The sequence below is a fragment of the Salmo trutta genome, chromosome 24 (genome assembly GCF_901001165.1).
Source record: "Salmo trutta chromosome 24, fSalTru1.1, whole genome shotgun sequence".
In the NCBI taxonomy this organism is placed as follows: Eukaryota; Metazoa; Chordata; class Actinopteri; order Salmoniformes; family Salmonidae; genus Salmo; species Salmo trutta.
This window is the reverse complement of record NC_042980.1, coordinates 17,184,459-17,205,852: the sequence shown is the minus strand read 5'-3', so window position 1 is coordinate 17,205,852 and position 21,394 is coordinate 17,184,459. Positions and strand designations below refer to the sequence as shown.

Sequence of the window (21,394 nt, the reverse complement as noted above, 5' to 3'; positions counted from 1 at the left end):
GTCCTCTGGTTTGGTGAAACAAAAATAGAACTGTTTGGCCATAATGGCCATCATTATGTTTGTAGGAAAAAGGGGGATGCTTGCAAGCCGAAGAACACCATCCCAACCGTGAAGCACGGGGGTGGCAGCATCATGTTGTGGGGGTGCTTTGCTGCAGGAGGGACTGGTGCACTTCACAAAATAGATGGCATGAGGAAGGAAAATTATGTGGATATATTGAAGCAAAATCTCAAGACATCAGTCAGGAAGTTAAAGCTTGGTTGCAAATGGGTCTTCCAAATGGACAATAAACCCAAGCATACTTTCAAAAGTTATGGCAAATGGCTTAAGGACAACAAAGTCAAGGTATCAGAGTGGCCATCAATCCCATAGGCCTCAATCCCATAGAAAATATGTGGGCAGAACTGAAAAAGTGTGTGCGAGCAAGGAGGCCTACAAACCTGACTCAGTTACACCAGCTCTGTCAGGAGGAATGGGCCAAAATTCACCCAACTTATTATCGGAAGCTTGTGGAAGGCTTCCCGAAACGTTTGACCCAAGTTAAACAATTTAAAGGCAATGCTACCAAATACTAATTGAGTGTATGTAAACTTTTGACCCACAGGGAATGTGATGAAATAATTTAAAGCTGAAATAAATAATTCTCTCTACTATTATTCTGACATTTCACATTCTTAAAATAAAGTGGTGATCCTAACTGACCTTAGAAAGGGAATTTTTACTCGGATTAAATGTCAGGAATTGTGAGAAACTGAGTTTAAATGTATTTGACTAAGGTGTATTTAAACTTCCGACTTCAACTGTATTATTTTATTGTACTAATCAACAACATTGCATAGAAGAAGCAGTCTTTTATTTTATAAAAGTGTGCGTTGTCTCTTTAAGAAAGTAACGTCATTCAGGAGACAAAGAAGTAAATTAGTTGTTGGTGGCATGGGAGACGAAGTGAATTAATAAAGTTTTTGGTGACAATTAGCTTTGAAATCAGCATATTTTGCGTTATGGTTGGCATATTATTACAAACATGTACTAGGGTATTGAATTGATGTTGCTTCAGGTGTAACCTAGCAAGGAAATGTAGCCTACAAGTATAGCTGGAAGCTACCAGTATTGTCTGTTTATTACTGTTTTGTGAACAGTAATGAACAGTTTCAACATTTCTGCATGCCATGTTGCAGTATTCAAGTGTGTTAACCTTTGTGCATCATGAGTGGGGATCAAACAATGCAGCCCCGACAGCTCTAGTAATTAATGAGTAAGTGGAGCATGCACTTTGCTCTTCACACTGTAAAGGGGCTGCGCTGATAGACAGACTTGATCCTCTCAATCACGTGAGACACATTTAACAGAAGTACCGAACATAACAAAAAGTTTAGTGCCAAATGTTTTTTTGTGTAGAAAAAGTATCGAAGTTTTGGCATACCGTGCGACAACACGATGGACAGCAACTATTTCCCGGGACCCAGCAGTGTAATATACCAGTTTCGAGAGTTGTTTAGATTGTTCATTTAAATGGAATAGACATCCAAATCATTTGCATGTTAGGTACAATATTGTGTGAATTGATTTTGTTTAAAACTTGTTTTTGACAATGTATGGGAGGTAATGCATGAATGAAAAAGCTGATCAATGTAATGCAGTTTGGCATATGCCAAACACAAAGCAGGTGGTCCTGTTTTAATTACTTTGCATGACCAAACCTGACATCTCGGAAGTGGAAACAATTACTCACTTTTATTATCACAGTGCACGAGAGAGAGCGTGAGAGAGAGAGAGAAAGTGCTTATATAAACAAGGTATGACAACAGTGCAATATGCAGATCGATAAGAGGAGTCTATTGAATTGCACTCAAGGCCCTCCTTACTTTCAAAGACTGTGTAGTCCAATACTGTTGACGCCAACCTTAAGACTTATTGCAGATGTGACCGCCACCAAGGACGGTGCACTCTTAGAAAAAAAGGCACTATCTAGAACCTAAAAGGGTTCATCGGCTATCCCAATAGGAGAACCATTTGAAGAACCCTTTTTTGTTCCAGGTAGAACCCTTTTGGGTTCCATGTAGAACCCTTTCCACAGAGGGTTCTACATAGAACCCAAAAGGGTTTGACCTGGAACCAAAAAAGGTTCTAACTGGAACCTAAAAGGGGTTCTCCGATGGCAGGGTTCCCCAACTGGGGGCCCGTGTGCCGAATTTGGTCCGCGGGTGGTTTTCTGAGTTTTCTGAGCAAAAAATTATAATAAAACAAATATATTTTTGTTGTTGTTGAATTTTCATTGTTGGAAATAAAAGACTGTAAAAAGACCAAGTGATTTTCATTTTGGAAATCTGTTCCCAAATATTCCCACGCATAATAGAGAGACATATGTGATTGTATACAAATAATAATAATTGATTGGATTCATATAAAATAATTCTACCAACTGGCGTGCTCAAAGTGTTTTACATAGTAGGAGGAAACTCACCTCATCCACCATCAATGTGTAGCACCCACCTCAGTGATGCACAGCAACCATTTTTGTGCAAGAACTCTCACCACTCATCAGCTATCAGGTGGAGAGGTGAGGAGTGATATATGCCAATTAGGAATGAGGAGGATGATTAGGTGGCCATGATGGAATGTGGCCAGGTTGGGAATTTAGCCATGACACCGGGGTGAACATCCCTACTCTTACAATAAGTGAATGACCACAGAGAGTTAGGACACCCGATTAACGTCCCATCCGAAAGACGGCACCCTACGCTTAACAATGCTCCCAAATATAATCAAGGTTTGAAATTATTATGTTTTAGTGAAATATTATAATCGTTTAGGCTTCTTGTGGTCAATTTGCAGTCTACAAATATATTGTTTTATTATGTTCCGGCCCCTTAACCATACGCTCAAGAAAAAATTCCTATGGGGACAGCCGAAGAAACCTTTTGTAACCCTTTTCTATAAGAGTGTGTGTGAGGACATGGTAGGCAAACTGCTTGAGGTCTTTCAACAAAGAGAACTGGAAAGAGAGAAAGACAGAGAAGGCGACGGACACCTACCTCATTCTCACCTCATCTTTTATTTTTGTTGTTGTATTTTAGCACAGAAAGTAACACCACAAAATATGTGTGGTCGGTGTGAAGTTCTGAATGTTTTTCTCTCCAAATCGTGGAGGGTGAGGCTTGGGGCTATATCCCAGTGATACTACTGTACACCCTGTATGTCTCTGAGCAAATTGGAGCCTTCTTACACTCCATTTCTTTAGGTACTTAGAGCCCTCATTGAGAGATTACCATTGGGTATCATATAATTCTCTGGCCACTATAGCCTCACAGCTTAGAACTCCACAACCACATCTTCCAGCATTTCTTCTTCTTGTTTTATAACTGAATGTAAAGCCTACTTTGGGACTTAAAACCCTATCAGTCTCTGAAGTATCTTAGATCTGATGTTTAGTGGAAATGCAGCACACTGAGAGATAACAAGAGGGCCTCCACACACTCCTGGGCCCCTCTCCACCCTGCACCCTTTCTCCATGCTTTCATCACGTGTTTCTTCCTTCTGTCACCCTCGCCTCTCTTTCTCTCTCATGATGATGTTGGAAATCAATTCATAAAACCTGGAGCCATTATTTTTGATGTGGGGCTCATTGAGCAGACCTGTGAAAAGGTTAATTAGCTGAATAATCAGCTTAGCTACTGCTTGGCAACTTAAACTGTTGGCCTCTATGGAGTGTATCAGACATGGTTAGGGGCTCTTCCTCTGTGTTTAACCATACTGCTAGTACAGCTATAGGCGATCCCATGAATGGTCACCTAGGAAGAACATTGGGTTTTGCTCAGAGTACTCCCTGTCCCATGCTATTACATGTCAAATAAATCAGTAATCATGCATATGGGGGTGAGGCCAGGGTGAGCCCCCCAAAAAAGCCTGTCACTGCTTTGGTTGATGTTGGAGCCTGCTCAGCTCACCTGCAGATGCCTCATGGCATGAGATATGGTAGAGAGGGCTTGGCTGACAGCGGGGGAGGGAGGGAGGGGAGGAGGGGAGGAGGGAGGAGGGAGGGGAGGAGGTAGAGGGAGGGGAGGAGGGGGTCAGTGACAGGTCCCAGACTGCAGTCTGAGGGCAAAGCCTCATCCAGATGACGAGGGAAAAAGCTGTCCCCAGCAATCACAGAGGAGAGGAGATGAGAGGAAATATGCTCTAATGAGAAAAAGAGATAGACAGTAGAGCTGGGGGCAGGCAAGTGTGCAGAGAGGAGAGAAGAGGAGTAAGAAAGGGAAAAAAACTAGGAAATAGAAGAGGGAGTGGGAACAAGAAAAGAGAGCGAGAGAATACAGTACTATGAAAAGGAGATGATGTATTATAGATGTACTGCATACCACGCTTCTCTGTGGAGCTAAATCACATGCTGGCATTCACTCGTCTGTAAACAAACCGCTCTCAACGTACCCATGGTGAAGGCCAATAAGGTGCAATAGAAAGCAGCAGGTCAATGAGGTACTACTGAATCAGTGATGTAATGAAACCTCGGAATACTAATTGGCCTCAAGGAAAGAGAGAAAGTCTGAGAGATAGAGATAAGAATGGAGGGAAAAGAAGAATGTGAGAAGAGAGAACGAAGTGATATTTGCTCGGTATGCGAGATAAAAGCCATGCAGCGACACAATCAAATTCAGCGCAGATGCTTCAATAGAAGCCACAATTGAAAACAGGAACAATAATGGATTGTCTCTTGGGTTTTCTTGACATTATTCTAAACAGATAAATTAATGTGTCAATTGCTGGAGGAAGGGCAAGCAGCAAGCAGACAAAAGAAGAAAAAGCGCTTGTGGTCTTTTATGTGAACAAGGAGGCGATTGCTTGTTGATTTCCTCTGAACTGAAAATGACTCTGTCCCAACAATGAGAGATTAAAGAGACTTGTATCCCCTTTGAACCAGGACAGATCACGTCAAACACTTTCTAGGCGGTATGTTGTCGGTCATTTGAAGGGGCTCTGTTACTTTCTGCATAACCAATCCTCAAAGCATCCAAATCCTCTAAAGACAAACCTAAACAAAATGGTGCACAGTCCTAGGTGAAGGGAGCTAGCTTCAACATGTTGGAAGCCATGTATTATCCAATATGAATCAATGATATATGACACATATGACTGACTGATCATTTCTAATGAGAATACTGTTAGTTCCCATCATTCTTGTCTCAAGGATTATAGCAACAATGGGTTGTCTAGCAACAATGGGTAAATTAACTTTCACTGTAGTGCTCCATCACATGGCAAATATTTGACTGATTATGACACATGTAATTAGTTACATCTCCCAGTCAACATAGAACAGCAGAGCTTGGTTAAACGAAGAGAAAAGGTTACAAGAACTCATATTTCATCAGCCTGTGCATGACTTTGAAATGAAGCATTAGGCATAACCCTTCTCAGAACCGTTTGTCTTTCCCATCTTTTGTGTCTAACGCAATCAGAATTTAATGAGTTGGTTGTCACATTTGTCTGCATATACAATACACTGTCATTTGTCATACATTGGGGGCAGTGAACCTCACTTGAATGTTATCAATCATTCACTGGAGACAGTATAAGACATGCTCAAGGCGATCACAGGAAACAGGATCATTCAATGTTACAAAATGTATGTTGAAAGCATATTTGCTAAAGTTTTCAGAAGTGTTCAAGGCTGCTGTATTATCACGCTAACCTGATTGCTCTGGTTTTGATCTCTTTAGATAACTGTGATGGCCCTTTGGTATCAAATCTGCCCCAGGCCTCATTTCAGAGTTCCTCACAGTCCTCCATCAGTAACGTTCCACACTTCTCCAAGCTCAACAGAAGAGATGGTGAGTAAAGATTAAGGCCATGCTCAACGCTGTGTATAAGTACATATCCATCAGTAATAGCCTCTTGACACAGAGTCAACTTCCCATGAACATCCTGCGCAGAACATGTTGCTTTAACATTTCATTTACACATGTAGCGTAATAAACACAAATGATCTGTGTATAGCAGTAATTGATTTGTTTGATGGATTGTAAACAACAATTGCTTGTCATTTAATTCTATGGTTGTGAGCAGTTAATTGCCAGCTGTTTCCTTTAGAGTCCGCCATCTGCATTTGATCACTAAACATCAATGGCTTTCACTCACGTAAATGAGAACTTGTCAAAGTATTGATGAACTCCAAAGGCCAACCTAATTGTCCCAGACACACCATACTTCTCAGTCTGGCAAGTAGTCAATGTGGTAACAACAGAGTTGTTGAGGTTGCCTGACTTTAAAAAATGCCGTTTGGCCTTTAACATACAGTACTTATACATATATAACAACCAGAGGCCTTCCAGGGAAACATACTGTATATACACATATATTTTTCACACCCTGTCCATCAAACACTGACTGTACCCCAGGTTATTTTTAGCCACAGCCAACCTCCATTTATGAGTCTGTAAGAACCTGAATGATCCTTCTCTCCTGGGGGGGCTCCGTAAACGATGCTTCCTCTGTGGCTGAGACTCTCGTTTGATATTCAGAACTCATCTGCTCCCATGGTGTTGAGTCCCAGCCCACAGCAGCTGAGTAATGAACATCTCTGCCTGAGCTGACCTGTTTCTTCTTCTTGATAGCTGAGTAGCTGAGGGGCTTAAACACATCTTTAAGGAACATAACATACATTACAATTAGGACTACTCAAACGATTAACATAATGAATCAAGTTAATGGCATTAGTCCATTTTTTGTTGTTGAATTTGCTCAAATTTGTCCCTAAGGAAAAAAAGCAGTTCATTGAGTAACACGTATACTTTGCTTTGATTGTCAGATTTTTTAGGCAACATCAGAATGTTTTAATAGCATTTTCACTATAAACAACACAAAAGTCACTGCAACATACAGCTATTAATGCTCCCAATGTTTAAGTAGTTTAACACTTGCACACAGCACACACACACACATACACACACACACACACACACATATAATGAAAAAATATACTACTCACCTCACACTTTGAGAAGCTTCTCATAATGTACAGTCGTGGCCAAAAGTTTTGAGAATGACACAAATATTAATTTTCACAAAGTCTGTTGCCTCAGTTTGTATGATGGCAATTTGCATATACTCCAGAATGTTATAAAGAGTGATCAGATGAATTGCAATTAATTGCAAAGTCCCTCTTTGCCATGCAAATGAACTGAATCCCCCAAAAACATTTCCACTGCATTTCAGCCCTGCCACAAAAGGACCAGCTGACATCATGTCAGTGATTCTCTCGTGTTGACGAGGACAAGGCTGGAGATCACTCTGTCATGCTGATTGAGTTCGAATAACAGACTGGAAGCTTCAAAAGGAGGGTGGTGCTTGGAATCATTGTTCTTCCTCTGTCAGCCATGGTTACCTGCAAGGAAACAAATGCCGTCATCATTCCTTTGCACAAAAAGGGCTTCACAGGCAAGGATATTGCTGCCAGTAAGATTGCACCTAAATCAACCATTTATCGGGTCATCAAGAACTTCAAGGAGAGCGGTTCAATTGTTGTGAAGAAGGCTTCAGGGCACCCAAGAAAGTCCAGCAAGCGCCAGGACCGTCTCCTAAAGTTTATTCAGCTGTGGGATCGGGGCACCACCAGTACAGAGCTTGCTCAGGAATGGCAGCAGGCAGGTGTGAGTGCATCTGCACGCACAGTGAGGCGAAGACTTTTGGAGGATGGCCTGGTGTCAAGAAGGGCAGCAAAGAAGCCACTTCTCTCCAGGAAAAACATCAGGGACAGACTGATATTCTGCAAAAGGTACAGGGATTGGACTGCTGAGGACTGGGGTAAAGTCATTTTCTCTGATGAATCCCCTTTCCGATTGTTTGGGGCATCCAGAAAAAAGCTTGTCCGGAGAAGACAAGGTGAGCGCTACCATCAGTCCTGTGTCATGCCAACACTAAAGCATCCTGAGACCATTCATGTGTGGAGTTGCTTCTCAGCCAAGGGAGTGGGCTCACTCACAATTTTGCCTAAGAACACAGCCATGAATAAAGAATGGTACCAACACATCCTCCGAGAGCAACTTCTCCCAACCATCCAGGAACAGTTTGGTGATGAGCAATGCCTTTTCCAGCATGATGGAGCACCTTGCCATAAGGCAAAAGTGATAACTAAGTGCCTCGGGGAACAAAACATCGATATTTTGGGTCCATGGCCAGGAAACTCCCCAGACCTTAATCCCATTGAGAACTTGTGGTCAATCCTCAAGAGGTGGGTGGACAATCAAAAACCCACACATTCTGACAAACTCCAAGCATTGATTATGCAAGAATGGGCTGCCATCAGTCAGGATGTGGCCCAGAAGTTAATTGACAGCATGCCAGGGCGGATTGCAGAGGTCTTGAAAAAGAAGGGTCAACACTGCAAATATTGACTCTTTGCATCAACTTCATGTAATTGTCAATAAAAGCCTTTGACACTTATGAAATGCTTGTAATTATACGTCAGTATTCCATAGTAACATCTGACAAAAATATCTAAAGACACTGAAGCAGCAAACTTGGTGAAAATTAATATTTGTGTCATTCTCAAAGCTTTTGGCCACGACAGTATACTGGAAATAAATAGCTTAAAGTCAGATTAATATACTTTCTACCCTGTATGTCATTTCAGGCTTTGGGAAAAACATACTACGGTGTCAGATTCTCAATGCAGTCGGAGGATAGGCTATTAATCCATCTCTGCTAGCATGTCTGTTTCTCTGTTAGTTTCTCTGGGAGACTAGGTCCACAGGCTAAGGGTTATCAAGACTGTGTCCATATTTTAGAGTAACGGCTATGTGTAATAGAATGCTGAATACCAGACCAGAATCAAAGTTAGTTGCTTTTGTTTCATGTTTCTTTTCTAAGGCACAACTACATTATTGAAGCCATTCATGGTTCACTACTACAAAGACAAGAAAGAAAAACCCTTGGTTCAAATTGTTTCCGATCCAGCTCAAAGGACTGACTAGTCTAAGGGTGCTAAGGCACTACCAAAACTGATAAATAAGAGATAGCCTTTTACCACTGTCTGAATCACCTCCAATAATGCTACATTAAACTGCTTTTAGACAGGGTTTAGACAATCGTGCAGTGCTCATGAACACATATTGTAGAGTACAGCCATTGAGTCTGTATGAGTTAACCCAAATGCCAAATCTGAAAAATTCTCTATTATTTCTGTCTGACTCACAGCCCTACAGACATAATAACTGCAACAGTGACCAGTGACCAAACACAATCCCACTCTCTCCCACACTCTATATTCTCTCTGGCTGGAGCTTTAAGGAAAATAATATTTCTCACTGGAGATAGCTGTCTGGACTTCCTATCTGTTTGGGGTTGTGTGTCTGTCTGTCTGTCTGTCTGTCTGTCTGTCTGTCTGTCTGTCTGTCTGTCTGTCTGTCTGTCTGTCTGTCTGTCTGTCTGTCTGTCTGTCTGTCTGTCTGTCTACTCATGCTATGTCACACGTAGCCATGCTAGGTCACTCTTTGCTGTCCTGAAATGTTTTTTCTTTCTCTGGTCTCAGGAGCGGGAGGCTGGTCTCCCCAGGTGACAGACAGACAGCCGTGGCTGCAGCTGGACCTCAGGGACAGGATGGAGGTGACGGCCGTTGCCACACAGGGGCGCTACGGCAGCTCAGACTGGGTCAGCGGCTACCTGCTGCTCTTCAGTGACACCGGCCTAGCCTGGAAGCAATACCGACAGGAGGATGGGGTTGGGGTGAGTGTCTTCGCTAATGATTTCTGTACCATGAAAGGCTCTGTTCTCTATTTGAATTCTTTAAACATTTTTGCAGGCTGTGTTCAATAATATGTGAGAGCTTCAGTTCTATAACTGTCATTCTCATTCCCCATGACAACGCCTGGAAGAGACGTCAAATAAAGCTGTATCTGACAGTAACGTCAGACATCCTTGGGAAGATACATAGCTAGCTAGTTTGCCTCCTACCTGTCAACTCAGAAGCACTACATGCTGACTGCAATGTTTGGGTTTGCTGAAGTAGATTTGAGTCAGACTAAAAGTATGAAAGAATGACAAAAAGTCTATGGAAGAGTGACACTGCTAAATAAGACTCTTGGATAAGAAACATATGACTCAGTGTCTGAGCTCTCTCTATCTTCACTCTGCCAGATACAAGGGAGTTTTAATCCGCTCTTTCAAGTCTTTACTTCATTTTAGCATTGCCATGAGGGACAGAGTAACGGTTGATCAAGATTTTTTGAGTCTGACCGTTTTTTGTTCCTGTGGTTTGAAATCCCAACTTGGATTTGAAATCCTAACAAAGGAGGTCTTTTGCAGATGCACGTACTCATCAGGCAACTATACCCCATGGACAAACATACACACATGTTCCTCTATCACACCCTTCCAGAGTGTGGAATAAGAATTGTTATTCATGTCCCCTCATGATTTATAAATATTGCACTTGCACTTGGCTCTGTTCAGTGTGTGAGCAGAGAGTAGAGGAAAAACATGCACCTGTATGGCCAATGCAAAGTCACATTACAGGAGAAAAGATTGATTGACTTATCTTGTCCATTTTTTTGGCCTCATCAAAATGGATGCAGTGTCTCGACCTGGAGGTGTGAACCTTTCATCACTCACACGCTCAGAAACACATGGATGAAAGAACACCTTTTCTTCTTCTGGTACAGTATGACTGAGCTCAGCTGCTGCTCATGTAGCAGTCATATAGGGTAGGCCCAGCTATAGACCCACAACACTCCTATATCATTGAGGCGTTGCAGATGGTGCCACGGCAATTCCAGTGACCTCTCTATTAGTTGGTGTCACTCGAAACCAAGCAGTCATAAACCTTGCAGTATTGTTTTTGGTGTGAGAGGTGTAGGATCCATTAGATTCAGAGTAGTGGCCATAACTGTGCTTGTGCTGACAAGCCAGCTTAGGGCTCTTATAGAGCTGACATTGACACATATCTCTCCTCACCCTCATCTCTCTTCATCTCCTAGCCTTTGTCACTTAACGGCAGGTGAACCTTGATTCCTCGTAGTGGAAAGTGCTGAGTGCAGGGGCTTTCTGAGTGCTTGTTGCTACACAGTTATTACTGTCATCGCATGTCTTCCCCAAAGACATGCATTTTAGATACTTTCATGCCTCATAGGTTGTCATCTCAATAATAGTTTTCAAGGGCATAGTCTATACTCAGTGGTTCTTTGCTTGACATAAATGCATGTACTTTGTCTGTCATGAAAGTATTGCCATTCAAAGAAAGGAATGGAAATTGCCAAAATAATGTCAACAGCCTTGTTAATAAAAAGAAAAGCTATAACTTTGAGAGAGCATCATATATTTCTGACAGATTAACAAATAAAAAAACTAGACCAAGGCAATGATGGTTATTTTTGGTTAACCATTACATAGCAGTTGAAAATGAAATATTTCTCACAAAATGAACTACAATTCTGCTACGCAAGTTACATCGGAATTGTTAAATGGTTATGTATTTGACATTGAGATGATAAATGATGAACTCTGTCTCTAAATGATAACCTTATAGCAGAGGTCATAGGCTAATTCTGCCTACAGGGCATGTATGAAAGGGTTAACGCAACATTAATTATGTTGCATACCATAATGTTCTAAAAGGTGCTGATAACCATAAGAATGAAAATGTATTTTTCATTGAACCTTTATACCACCAGCAAATCTCATTAGGTTTGTGCTTCTATTCTCCGAGAGACTTTGCCCTTGACAAAAAAGCAGCGGATGTCACTCATTCAAACCATTGTGCTGAAAAGGTTTCCCAGGTTCAACCCACTCTTCATTTTCTATGAAGGGTTTCAGTGATTCTTTTGATGTAGGAGTACAGCATTTTCAGAAACATTATATATATTTTTTTAAATTGACAGGGGCACCTTTTTTAGAAAATGGTATTCATTGACATGCTGCTGGTAATTTTCACCAGGTTTCCAAGATCAAAGACTGTGAAAGGCCAGAGCAGCTACAAAGTTGGCCTTTCTGCATACAAATGTTGAGAAAACGGAGCCTTCGATATAAACAGGTTGTGCTTTGTTAAAGGCTATGCTTATTGAAGCCATCTTTTACCTTACATTTTATGTCTCATGTATGTTTTGAACCTTGAGAAAAGGGTCACATAAGGACATTTACATACATGATTTGTCATGCAATCATGTAGGCATTATAAAGGGCTTATGGAGGCTTCATTAAACATTCAAAGTGTGACCGATAAACAGATTAACAGACCTCCCATTAGTGCTGAGTGCTGCTCCCAGGCTCTCATTACCCCTGATTGACCACATGACCAGATACATCAGATCAGGTGCTCTCCATACTTTCGGTTCATTTCTAATATCCAGCTCTCAAGTCTTCCATTACAGGGAGGTTTGAGCAGCCCACAGGCCAATCAATATGGAGTCTATTACCATGTGAAGATTGGGTGCAAGAGCAAGGTCTGGTGGTCAGTGTAGATCTTCTCCGGGTCTAATTGATGGAAGGTTCGTTGGGATTGTTGAGGGGATCGGAAGCTCCAAACTGATGTAATTGGCGAGAAGAAGACACGTTTACCTCCATGGGTTGATATCTCACTTGTTTAACACACAGCTTAATATTAAACAAAGATCGGTGACGCTGATGATGAGTGAAAGTTAACTTCCAAGAAACAGAGGTTAACGGTTAGCTTGGATTACATTTGAATGACAACGTACACAAACATTTATACATTTCAGAAAAATATGAACATGAATATTTCAAAAATTCCTTTTTTGGTTTTGGTAATGATTTATTCATTCACTTTTGTACTACATCGTAAATGTATTGTCTTTTTTTCTAGCGCATAAAAATTCCAGGAAATGAAACAGAATTTTCTGTTACATAGTGCAGTTGAGATGGGAATTCCGTCTGCAGCTGTTTGTCTAAGGATGTGTTCATAAATTGCCTCCAGTGTGTCAGAGTGCGCTCTGGGCCGTTCGTAAATTCAGAGTGTTTCGCTCTGGAGCGTTCAGAGCGCACTGGACGCTCTGGCCAAGTATTAGGGTTGATCTGAGCCTTCTGACCTCACAATATCAGTCAATGTCACGTCCTGACCAGTATAGAGGATATTTTGTTATTGTAGTTTGGTCAGGACGTGGCAGAGGGTAGTTGATTTATGTATTACGGGGTTTTTTGGTCACTGGTTTATGTTTGTATTTCTATGGGTATGTTCTAGGTTAGTTTTTCTATGTGTAGGTTGGGTGCTGGACTCTCAATTGGAGGCAGGTGTTTCTAGTTGCCTCTGATTGGGAGTCCTATAAGTAGGTGTGTGTTTTGTTTGTCACTTGTGGGTAGTTATTTGTTAGCACTGCTTTTGTTGAGCCTGCTACTCTGTTCCTGTCGTTAGTTTGTTTATTGTTTTTTGTTATAATTTATTGTTTTTTTTTTGTTTATTGTTTTTTGTTCTCATTGTTATAATAAAGATGTTGAGCACGCAACCCACTGCGCCTTGGTCCCATTCTATCTTCCACGACAGCTGTGACAGTCAAGCACCAAAAACTGTCTAAAGTTGGCCAGCTTGCTAGCTACTTCCAGAAACAAATAAGAGAACACCTAACTCTGATCATTTTACTCGCCCTAGCAGAGCTGGTTAGACTGTTTTCATGTTATCAAGAGGGTCAGTGACTGTAACTGTGCTGTGCTGTAACTGTAACTGTGCTGTGTTTTTTGCCGAGTTCATAAATTAATAAATTATTTTGCGTTCTGGCATACTCAAATCGGAGTACCCAGAATAAATATACAAACGCACCCCATATCAACATCTGGCAAGTATTTGTGAAGAAGTAGAGATGATGATATTGCTCCCTATCTGGTACTTTAACTAGACCCATAATGTCACATACTGGCCCATTAGTTGTCCTCAAACAGGAATTAGTTGGTCCCATTTCACACATGCAGAATATTTTTCAGCAGCAGAATTAGCAATGATTATGGTCCATAGTCTCTGCAATGTAGTAGCTTTCTAGTTTAGCTAACAACAAACTAAAAGTCTTTCTGACTTCAGAGTCTGGGAAGGCTGCGTGATTGTAGGCACGATGCAATCTTACTCAAACACCTGCATGTACAACCACACACAGCCCTCGAGCTCCGCCCCTTTACAATACAACTGTTTGATTTTCAAATCCAAACAACCTGAGGTCTCAACCCGCCAGGAAATATATATATATTTTGAGACACAACCAATCAAACAACAGCACATTTCTGCACGAATACTCCATTTACAACGGACTCCTGTCCAGACAAGTGTGTCACATCTCTCCCTTGCTGTGTTGCTGTGTACCACGTGAGTCAGCCAGGCTAGTTACTTCCCTGCATTTGACTAGTTTTCTAATTTTCAAATGATGACGTCAGGAAATTGTAATTGCATTCACTGGGGATCTTTTCAGGAGCTTTATCGTTTTTTCCTTAGATCCTAAGAAATATGCTTTTCTTGAGTAGCAGTAGTACATGTTTGGTTAATGCATCAATGTGCTTACTGTCTCCATTGTTGTTGTGAGTCAGTATTGTTTCAATGGTGGTTCTGAGGATAGCAAGTGCTTGATTCTGTAGATATCAATATGGGAGACAGCATCCTTTCAAATAAATAAAGATTTACTTATTTAAACAAAGTATACCAACATCTTATCAGATCACAGCATCTGTGATTATTAACTCATATTTATTCCATATCAGAGAATGGCTAATCATATATCAGTATTTACAAATATGTTTTTGTTACATTTTTATCTTCAGTTTCTGATGCCTCAGACAGAAGCGATGCAACATGTAGACGTACTGTGATGAATAATGAACTCCTCTTTTCTCAAAGTTTCTGTCCCAGGTGCTATTCTGTGTTTTCTTCCTCATTGAACAGAGTAAATAATAGATTGTCTCTGATGTTTGCCTATGTGCAAGTGTAGCAGAGCATCAGAGACAGTGGAATGAAGAAGCGCTTGGCGTAACCCCCTGGGAGAACTTGGCTGCCTTTGCCTCCCCTGTAAGCCCGGTAACCATGGCACTCAGGTGCTCTTTGTGTTTGACACATAGCTAAGTCCGCCCGGCTCAAGGGACCATATAACGCATCTTTCTGCAAGGGGAAGGAAGATATGTTAAAGCTTGTACTGTAGCTAAAAGAAACACTGGGGCATTCTTTTCTAAAACTCGATACATCTTCCTTTGTTTAATGTACTGTTTGTATGTTTGTTTTGCGTCGAGTGAACAATGCTTCAAAATAGTAGAAACTATTCTCAGAGAGCTTTCATATCCTTTCAAATGTCTACATGACACGAGGAGACGTGCCCTTTGCCTATGTTGTTACATTATATTGTCTTAGAATTTTGTTATCCTAAATTGTCGTAAGGCAGGTGAGTGAATATTTTACCTAGAGCTAGTGTGCATTCAGCTGACGTGCATGACTTTAGGGACCTCGTCACAGTAGAGGAAGAGTAAAGAGTCCTAATGAATGGGAGGGAGGCCGTTGGTTCAAGAGTTGATACAGGAATAGAAATAATGAAGTCACTGTGGGGTTAGTAGCTGTTTATGTGGACAGTGACGAACATAAAGCCCTGTGGTCCAATGGGAGGTATTCTGTCCCCTCAGGGTTCCAGCCAAAGACTCTGGTTCACATCTGCACGGTAATTGGGCGGATGTGTTGTCGCCATTTTTTTCCAATCTGGAATAACAAGGGTTGTTCTGGGACAGGGTTTAGTTTCCATTGTGCTTTAAAATAGATCACTCTTGCGGGAGACTGATGTTCCTGATATGACGCAAGATGACTGCTGGGACTTTTGTAAAGCAAGCTGCAAAGCTTAAGGTCACTGTCCCTGCTGAATCACTTGTTGTACATGTGTTTCCAAGGTCACACACACCATGCACTCATCCATTTCGGTCCAAACACCAAACAAAAAATGTGTCTTAGGTCTGCTGTATATGACCAATTTGAGAGAAAGAGATGCCACTCATGATGACAATTTGTATGACCTTCGAGGGCCTGTCTGTGTTTCAACTGTAAGTATATTGCACAGTATGTTATATAAAAGTGAAACAATCGTTGTTTAACCATGATTCTTGCAGCCAACAGGGAGACATGCAGATACTGCCTCTGGGTCTTACCCAGATCAACACAAACTTTTGGGTTTGACAGTATGATTGAATCATTATAAGTCATTTCAGTGCTGATTCCCTTACTTCATTTTCAAGAGACAGAAATGTTACAAAGAGAAAATGACTGATCAGTATTGCATGCCTATACTGTTGATTTAAAGATTTAATGAAGATTATCATTGACCCAAACAACGCTAGATAACGCTGATAGATCTATTCTATTGAATTATTATCTACGTTCTAGGTAAGGCATTTTCTTGTATGCTATTGATGAGATGATTATGAAATGCTAAGATATCCTGGACATATAGGAGAGATTTTAATATCAAGAAATTAGATGGCAATATAGTATTGCATTTGTATATTATAGTCATTAGGGGGAAAAACATTTTTTGGGGGGAGTGCCTTGAAAATATATATATATAAATAAACAAATCCTGCTATATAAATCCTAATGAAAGGGGGGGGGGGAATCCAATATTATGAAAGCTGACACTTGGAAAAGAGAAAAAGGAAAACAATGATGAAATTGCACCATGCAGTGTATAGTATATGTTTCCAGGCCATTCTAATTCAAACAGAATCCTAATGACTTCATGCAAATTGAATTGTAAATAGCTTTTGCCATGTTGTTATTCATATTGTGGTATCAAAGTGTTTTCATTAAGTAAAACAGTATGCACAGAAGCCACAGTACAACATCGCAACATGCAGGACAGAATCGGCATGATTATGAATTCACTGTATGGGTGTCCTTAGTCCGTATCTAGTGACCATGATATTTTGCATACTGTGTGCGTGTGGGTGTAGGCCTATGTGTCTAAAGACACTACGACAAGTGTGTGGAAGGTGTTGATATGTACTGGCACTTGTTAACAAAATATGTAACAAAACATTTATTGTACAGTTGAGAACTACCATCTGTACAATGGATGGAGAACAAAGAGAGTTTGTCCATTTGTGTTGCCCTCAATGTTTCCTTTGAGAATGGATGAATGTTCAGTCATGGCTTACACAGTAGAGTCGATGATGTGATTAAGATGATAAATATGATGAGTATCTTCATTAAATTTGCATTTTACTTTTCCACCTCTCAAGGTGCGTTTAAGGTTACTGTAGTGACGCTGCACGAACGATGAAAGATACTTAATGCATCTTATGTAACCCTTCTGCCTGTTCTCCTTCCTCTCTGTGTGTCTCCAGAGGTTTGTGGGGAACGTGAACGCTGATGGTGTCGTCCACCACAAGTTGTTCCACTCTATCAGAAGCCGCTTCCTGCGCTTCGTCCCGCTGGACTGGAACCCCAGTGGCTGGGTGGGACTCAGAGTGGAGGTGTACGGCTGTGCCTACAGTGAGTGACCAGCCCACCAACCTTACAGAAAACAACTGTGTTCAGCTAATATCATAATAACTCCATACACATTGAGCTAATATCATAATGTTCTGGCATCTGTGATTCTAACCCATTTGGTATTCACTCTGTGGGACTCCTGGACTGCATTGGACATTGCTCTAACAAGAGCATGTTCAGACCTGTCCAGACTCTAACACTTGTCATTGGGGCTTGTCATCTATCATGGGGCTGATTGTATCCCCATGTTGACGGTTGAATCCATGAGAAAATAGCATTATGCTAGCCAGTAATGTCATTGTAACCATCGTGTACATTTTTGCCCACTATTTAATAAGATATACAGTATCTGCTAACTGAAGAGACATTTCCTTCTGGCATGCCTTCCTTCATACAAGATCAAAGCAAATACTGACGGAACACAGTCCTCACCAGTTAATAGAGGCAGACAGTGACAGCCAGCCAGGCGTGCCAGTTGAGAGCCAGTCTCTGCCTGGGTAATGCTAAATAAATAAAGGGGAGTCACTGGGACGCCTCTCACACACATTCTGAAGCAGCATTAACTGGATCAGCCAGTGAATTACTGCTCTGTGAAAGACAGTTACAATTAACCCTGAGTGAGCACTTTCATAATGCCGAACTGTTCCACAGCATGATCCCTGTATTAATGTTGGATGAATGTGTGCTCTGCTAATAAATGCTGCGTGACATGCACCTCAATGTTAAAATTAAACTCCGGAGTGCTCTAACAACGAGCAAATACAGAGGGGAAGAGAAAAATCTTGGAGCCACGCATTACCATTGAAGATGTCATAGATGACAAAGTTGCACTTATAGGTAAGCCCTTGGAATCTGTATTGGGCTCATCATAGTCATTATGGAAATCTTGCTGATAGGAAGGTCTGACTTTTATACATCCTCTAAAATGATTTACAGACATGCATAGGGTCCGGACACAATCAATGAAAAATGCTTAGCTGTGGTCGCTGCTGCCCAAATTAGCATGATTCAAACATAGCATGTCTACTTTAATTACACCAACAGAATAAATATTTCAACATTAGAATGCAGATTTCATTTGTTAATGTTCACACACTTATTGCACATCTTGTTAATGTCAACTGAAGGGCCGTCCTTTGCCTGTAGACTGAGTCATGTCTATGTCTCTCCATCTCATTTTGTTTTTCATTCACTAGACCCTCAGACTTCAGATCTATAAAGGGTAAAAACGATTTTACTTATTTTCACAGCTAATCACGTGAATAATTCTTTCTTTTGTTCTGAATATTCCCCATAATTGCCATAATGCCTTATCGTAATTGACAGGGTTGGGTAGGTTACTTTCTAAATGTAATCTGTTACAGTTACTAGTTACCTGTCCAAAATTGTAATCCGTAACGTAACTTTTGGATTACATAAACTCAGTAGCGTAATCTGATTACATTCAGTTAAGAGGCATTAGAAGAAGACAAAAATGTATGTTACCAATTTAACGACATCTATTGCAGGATAACATTTTACTTGATGGGTTGGTTATGTAGATTTCTTCTAACCCATCGCTTTCTACTACATATAATAATATGATTTAATTATATATTTACAGTCCAAAAATTGATGTAGCAACTGCAAATTGCCCCTTTAAGTCTAATAAAAGTGTGCGAGTTTGAGCATGTGTCCATTAGGCCTCTGGATTTTTTAGTTTTTTATCAGCATGAATTAGATTTAGCAATAAAAGCCTGACTTTTAGGCAGGAATCCGCACTATGCAGCTGTTGCAAAAGTGCATTTTTCACTGGTTGTCCACTGGTTTCAAAACAATGATTGATAGGCAGTTTAGACTTCTTGAATTCAACCATTATTGGGTTCAAATACACATTTAGATTTGTGAACAGCCAACCACGTAAGGCGCAAATAGCTAAATGAGAGAGCAACAGTGTGATTCACATCAATGTGCGATGTAGATATCAATATTACAGTTGCAAGAAAAAGTTTGTGAACCCTTTGGAATTGCCTGGACTTCTGCATAAATTGGTCATAAAATTGTATCTGATCTTCATCTAAGTCACAACATTAGACAAACACAGTCTGCTTAAACTAATAACACACAAACAATTATACGTTTTCATGTCATTATTGAACACACCGTGTAAACATTCACAGTGCAGGGTGGAAAAAGTTTGTCAACCCTTGGATTTAATAACTGGTTGACCCTCCTTTGGCAGCAATAACCTCAACTAAATATTTACTGTAGTTGTGGATCAGTCTTGTCTCAATCAGGTGTCAGGTCAGGACTGGGCCACTCCAGAAGGCATATTTTCTTCTGTTGAAGCCATTCTATCGTTGATTTACTTCAGTGTTTTGGATAGTTGTCCTGTTGCATCACCCAACTTCTGTTGAGCTTCAATTAGCGGACAGATAGCCTTACATTCTCCTGCAAAATGTCTTGATGAACTTGGGAATTCATTTTTCCATCGATGATAGCAAGCTGTCCAGGCCCTGAGGCAGAAAAGCGACTGCTGTAAAAAAAAAAAAGAAGATCTGTGCCTCGACACAATCCTGTATCGGAGCTCTACGGACAATTCCTTCGACTTCATGGCTTGGTATTTGCTCTGACATGCACTGTCAAATGTGGGACCTTATATAGACAGGTGTGTGCCTTTCTAAATGATCAATCTAATTTAATTTACCACATGTGGACTCCAAACAAGTTTTAGAAACATCTCAAGAATGATCAATGGAAACAGGATGCACCTGAGTTAAATATTGAGTCTCATAGCAAAGGGTCTGAATACTTACGTAAATAAGGTATTGATTTAATTTCTATGGGGTATTGTGTGTAGATTGATGAGGATTTTTTTTATCCATTCTAGTATGAGGCTGTAACATAACAAAATGTGAAAAAAGGTAAGGGATCTGAATACTTTCCCAATGCAATGAATAAATATATACTGTACCAGTCAAAAGTTTGGACATACCTACTCATTCCAGGGTTTTTCTTTATTATTACTATTTTCTACATTTTAGAATAGTAGTGAAGACTTAAAAACTTTGAAATTACACATATGGAATCATGTAGTAACCAAAAAAGTGCTAAACAAATTAAAATATATTTTATATGAGATTCTTCAAAGTAGCCACCCTTTGCCTTGATGACAGCTTTGCACACTCTTGGCATTGTCTCAACCAGCTTCATGCAATGCATTTCAATTAACAGGTGTGCCTTGTTAGAAGTGAATTTGTGGAATTTCTTTCTTTCTTAATGCGTTTGAACCAATCAGTTGTGTTGTGAGAAGGTAGGGGTGGTATACAGAAGATAGCCCTATTTGGTAAAAGACAAAGATATTATGGCAAGAATAGCTCAAATAAGCAAAGAGAAACGACAGTCCATCATTGGTGCTATAATGAAACTGGTTCTCATGAGGACTACCACAGGAAAGGAAGACCCAGAGTTACCCCTGCTGCAGAGGATAAGTTCATTAGAGTTACCGGCCTCAGAAATTGCAGGCCAAATAAACGCTTCACAGAGTTCAGGTAACGGACACATCTCAACAACAGCTGTTCAGAGGAGACTGTGTGAATAAGGCCTTCATAGTCGTATTTCTGTAAAGAAACCACTACTAAAGGACACCAATAAGAATTAGAAACTTAGCTTGGGCCAAAAAACACGAGCAATGGATGTTAGCCCGATGAAAATCTGTCCTTTGGTCTGATGAGTCCAAATTTGAGATTTTTGGTTCCAACCGCCATGTCTTTGTGAGACGCGGAGTTGGCGAACAGATGATCTTCGCATGTGTGGTACCCACCGTGAAGCATGGAGGAGGAGGTGTGATGGTGTGGGGGTGCTTTGCTGATGACATTGTCTGATTTATTTAGAATTTAAGGCACACTTAACCAGCATGGCTACCACAGCATTCTGCAGCGATACTCAATCCCATCTGGTTTGCACTTAGTG

General features: G+C 40.7%; 1 protein-coding gene across 2 annotated transcripts in view; it reads left to right on the top strand.

Annotated features, from left to right (window-relative positions):
• The window catches only part of LOC115160831 (contactin-associated protein-like 5), a 114,775-nt gene that overhangs the window by 21,884 nt on the left and 71,497 nt on the right, over window positions 1–21,394 (top strand). For both annotated transcript variants that reach the window (XM_029711297.1, XM_029711296.1), the window contains exons 2-4: window positions 5,718–5,828; window positions 9,527–9,720; window positions 17,296–17,443. In XM_029711297.1, the coding sequence (XP_029567157.1) occupies window positions 5,718–5,828; window positions 9,527–9,720; window positions 17,296–17,443 (453 nt within the window). The remainder of the gene's footprint in view (window positions 1–5,717; window positions 5,829–9,526; window positions 9,721–17,295; window positions 17,444–21,394) is intronic.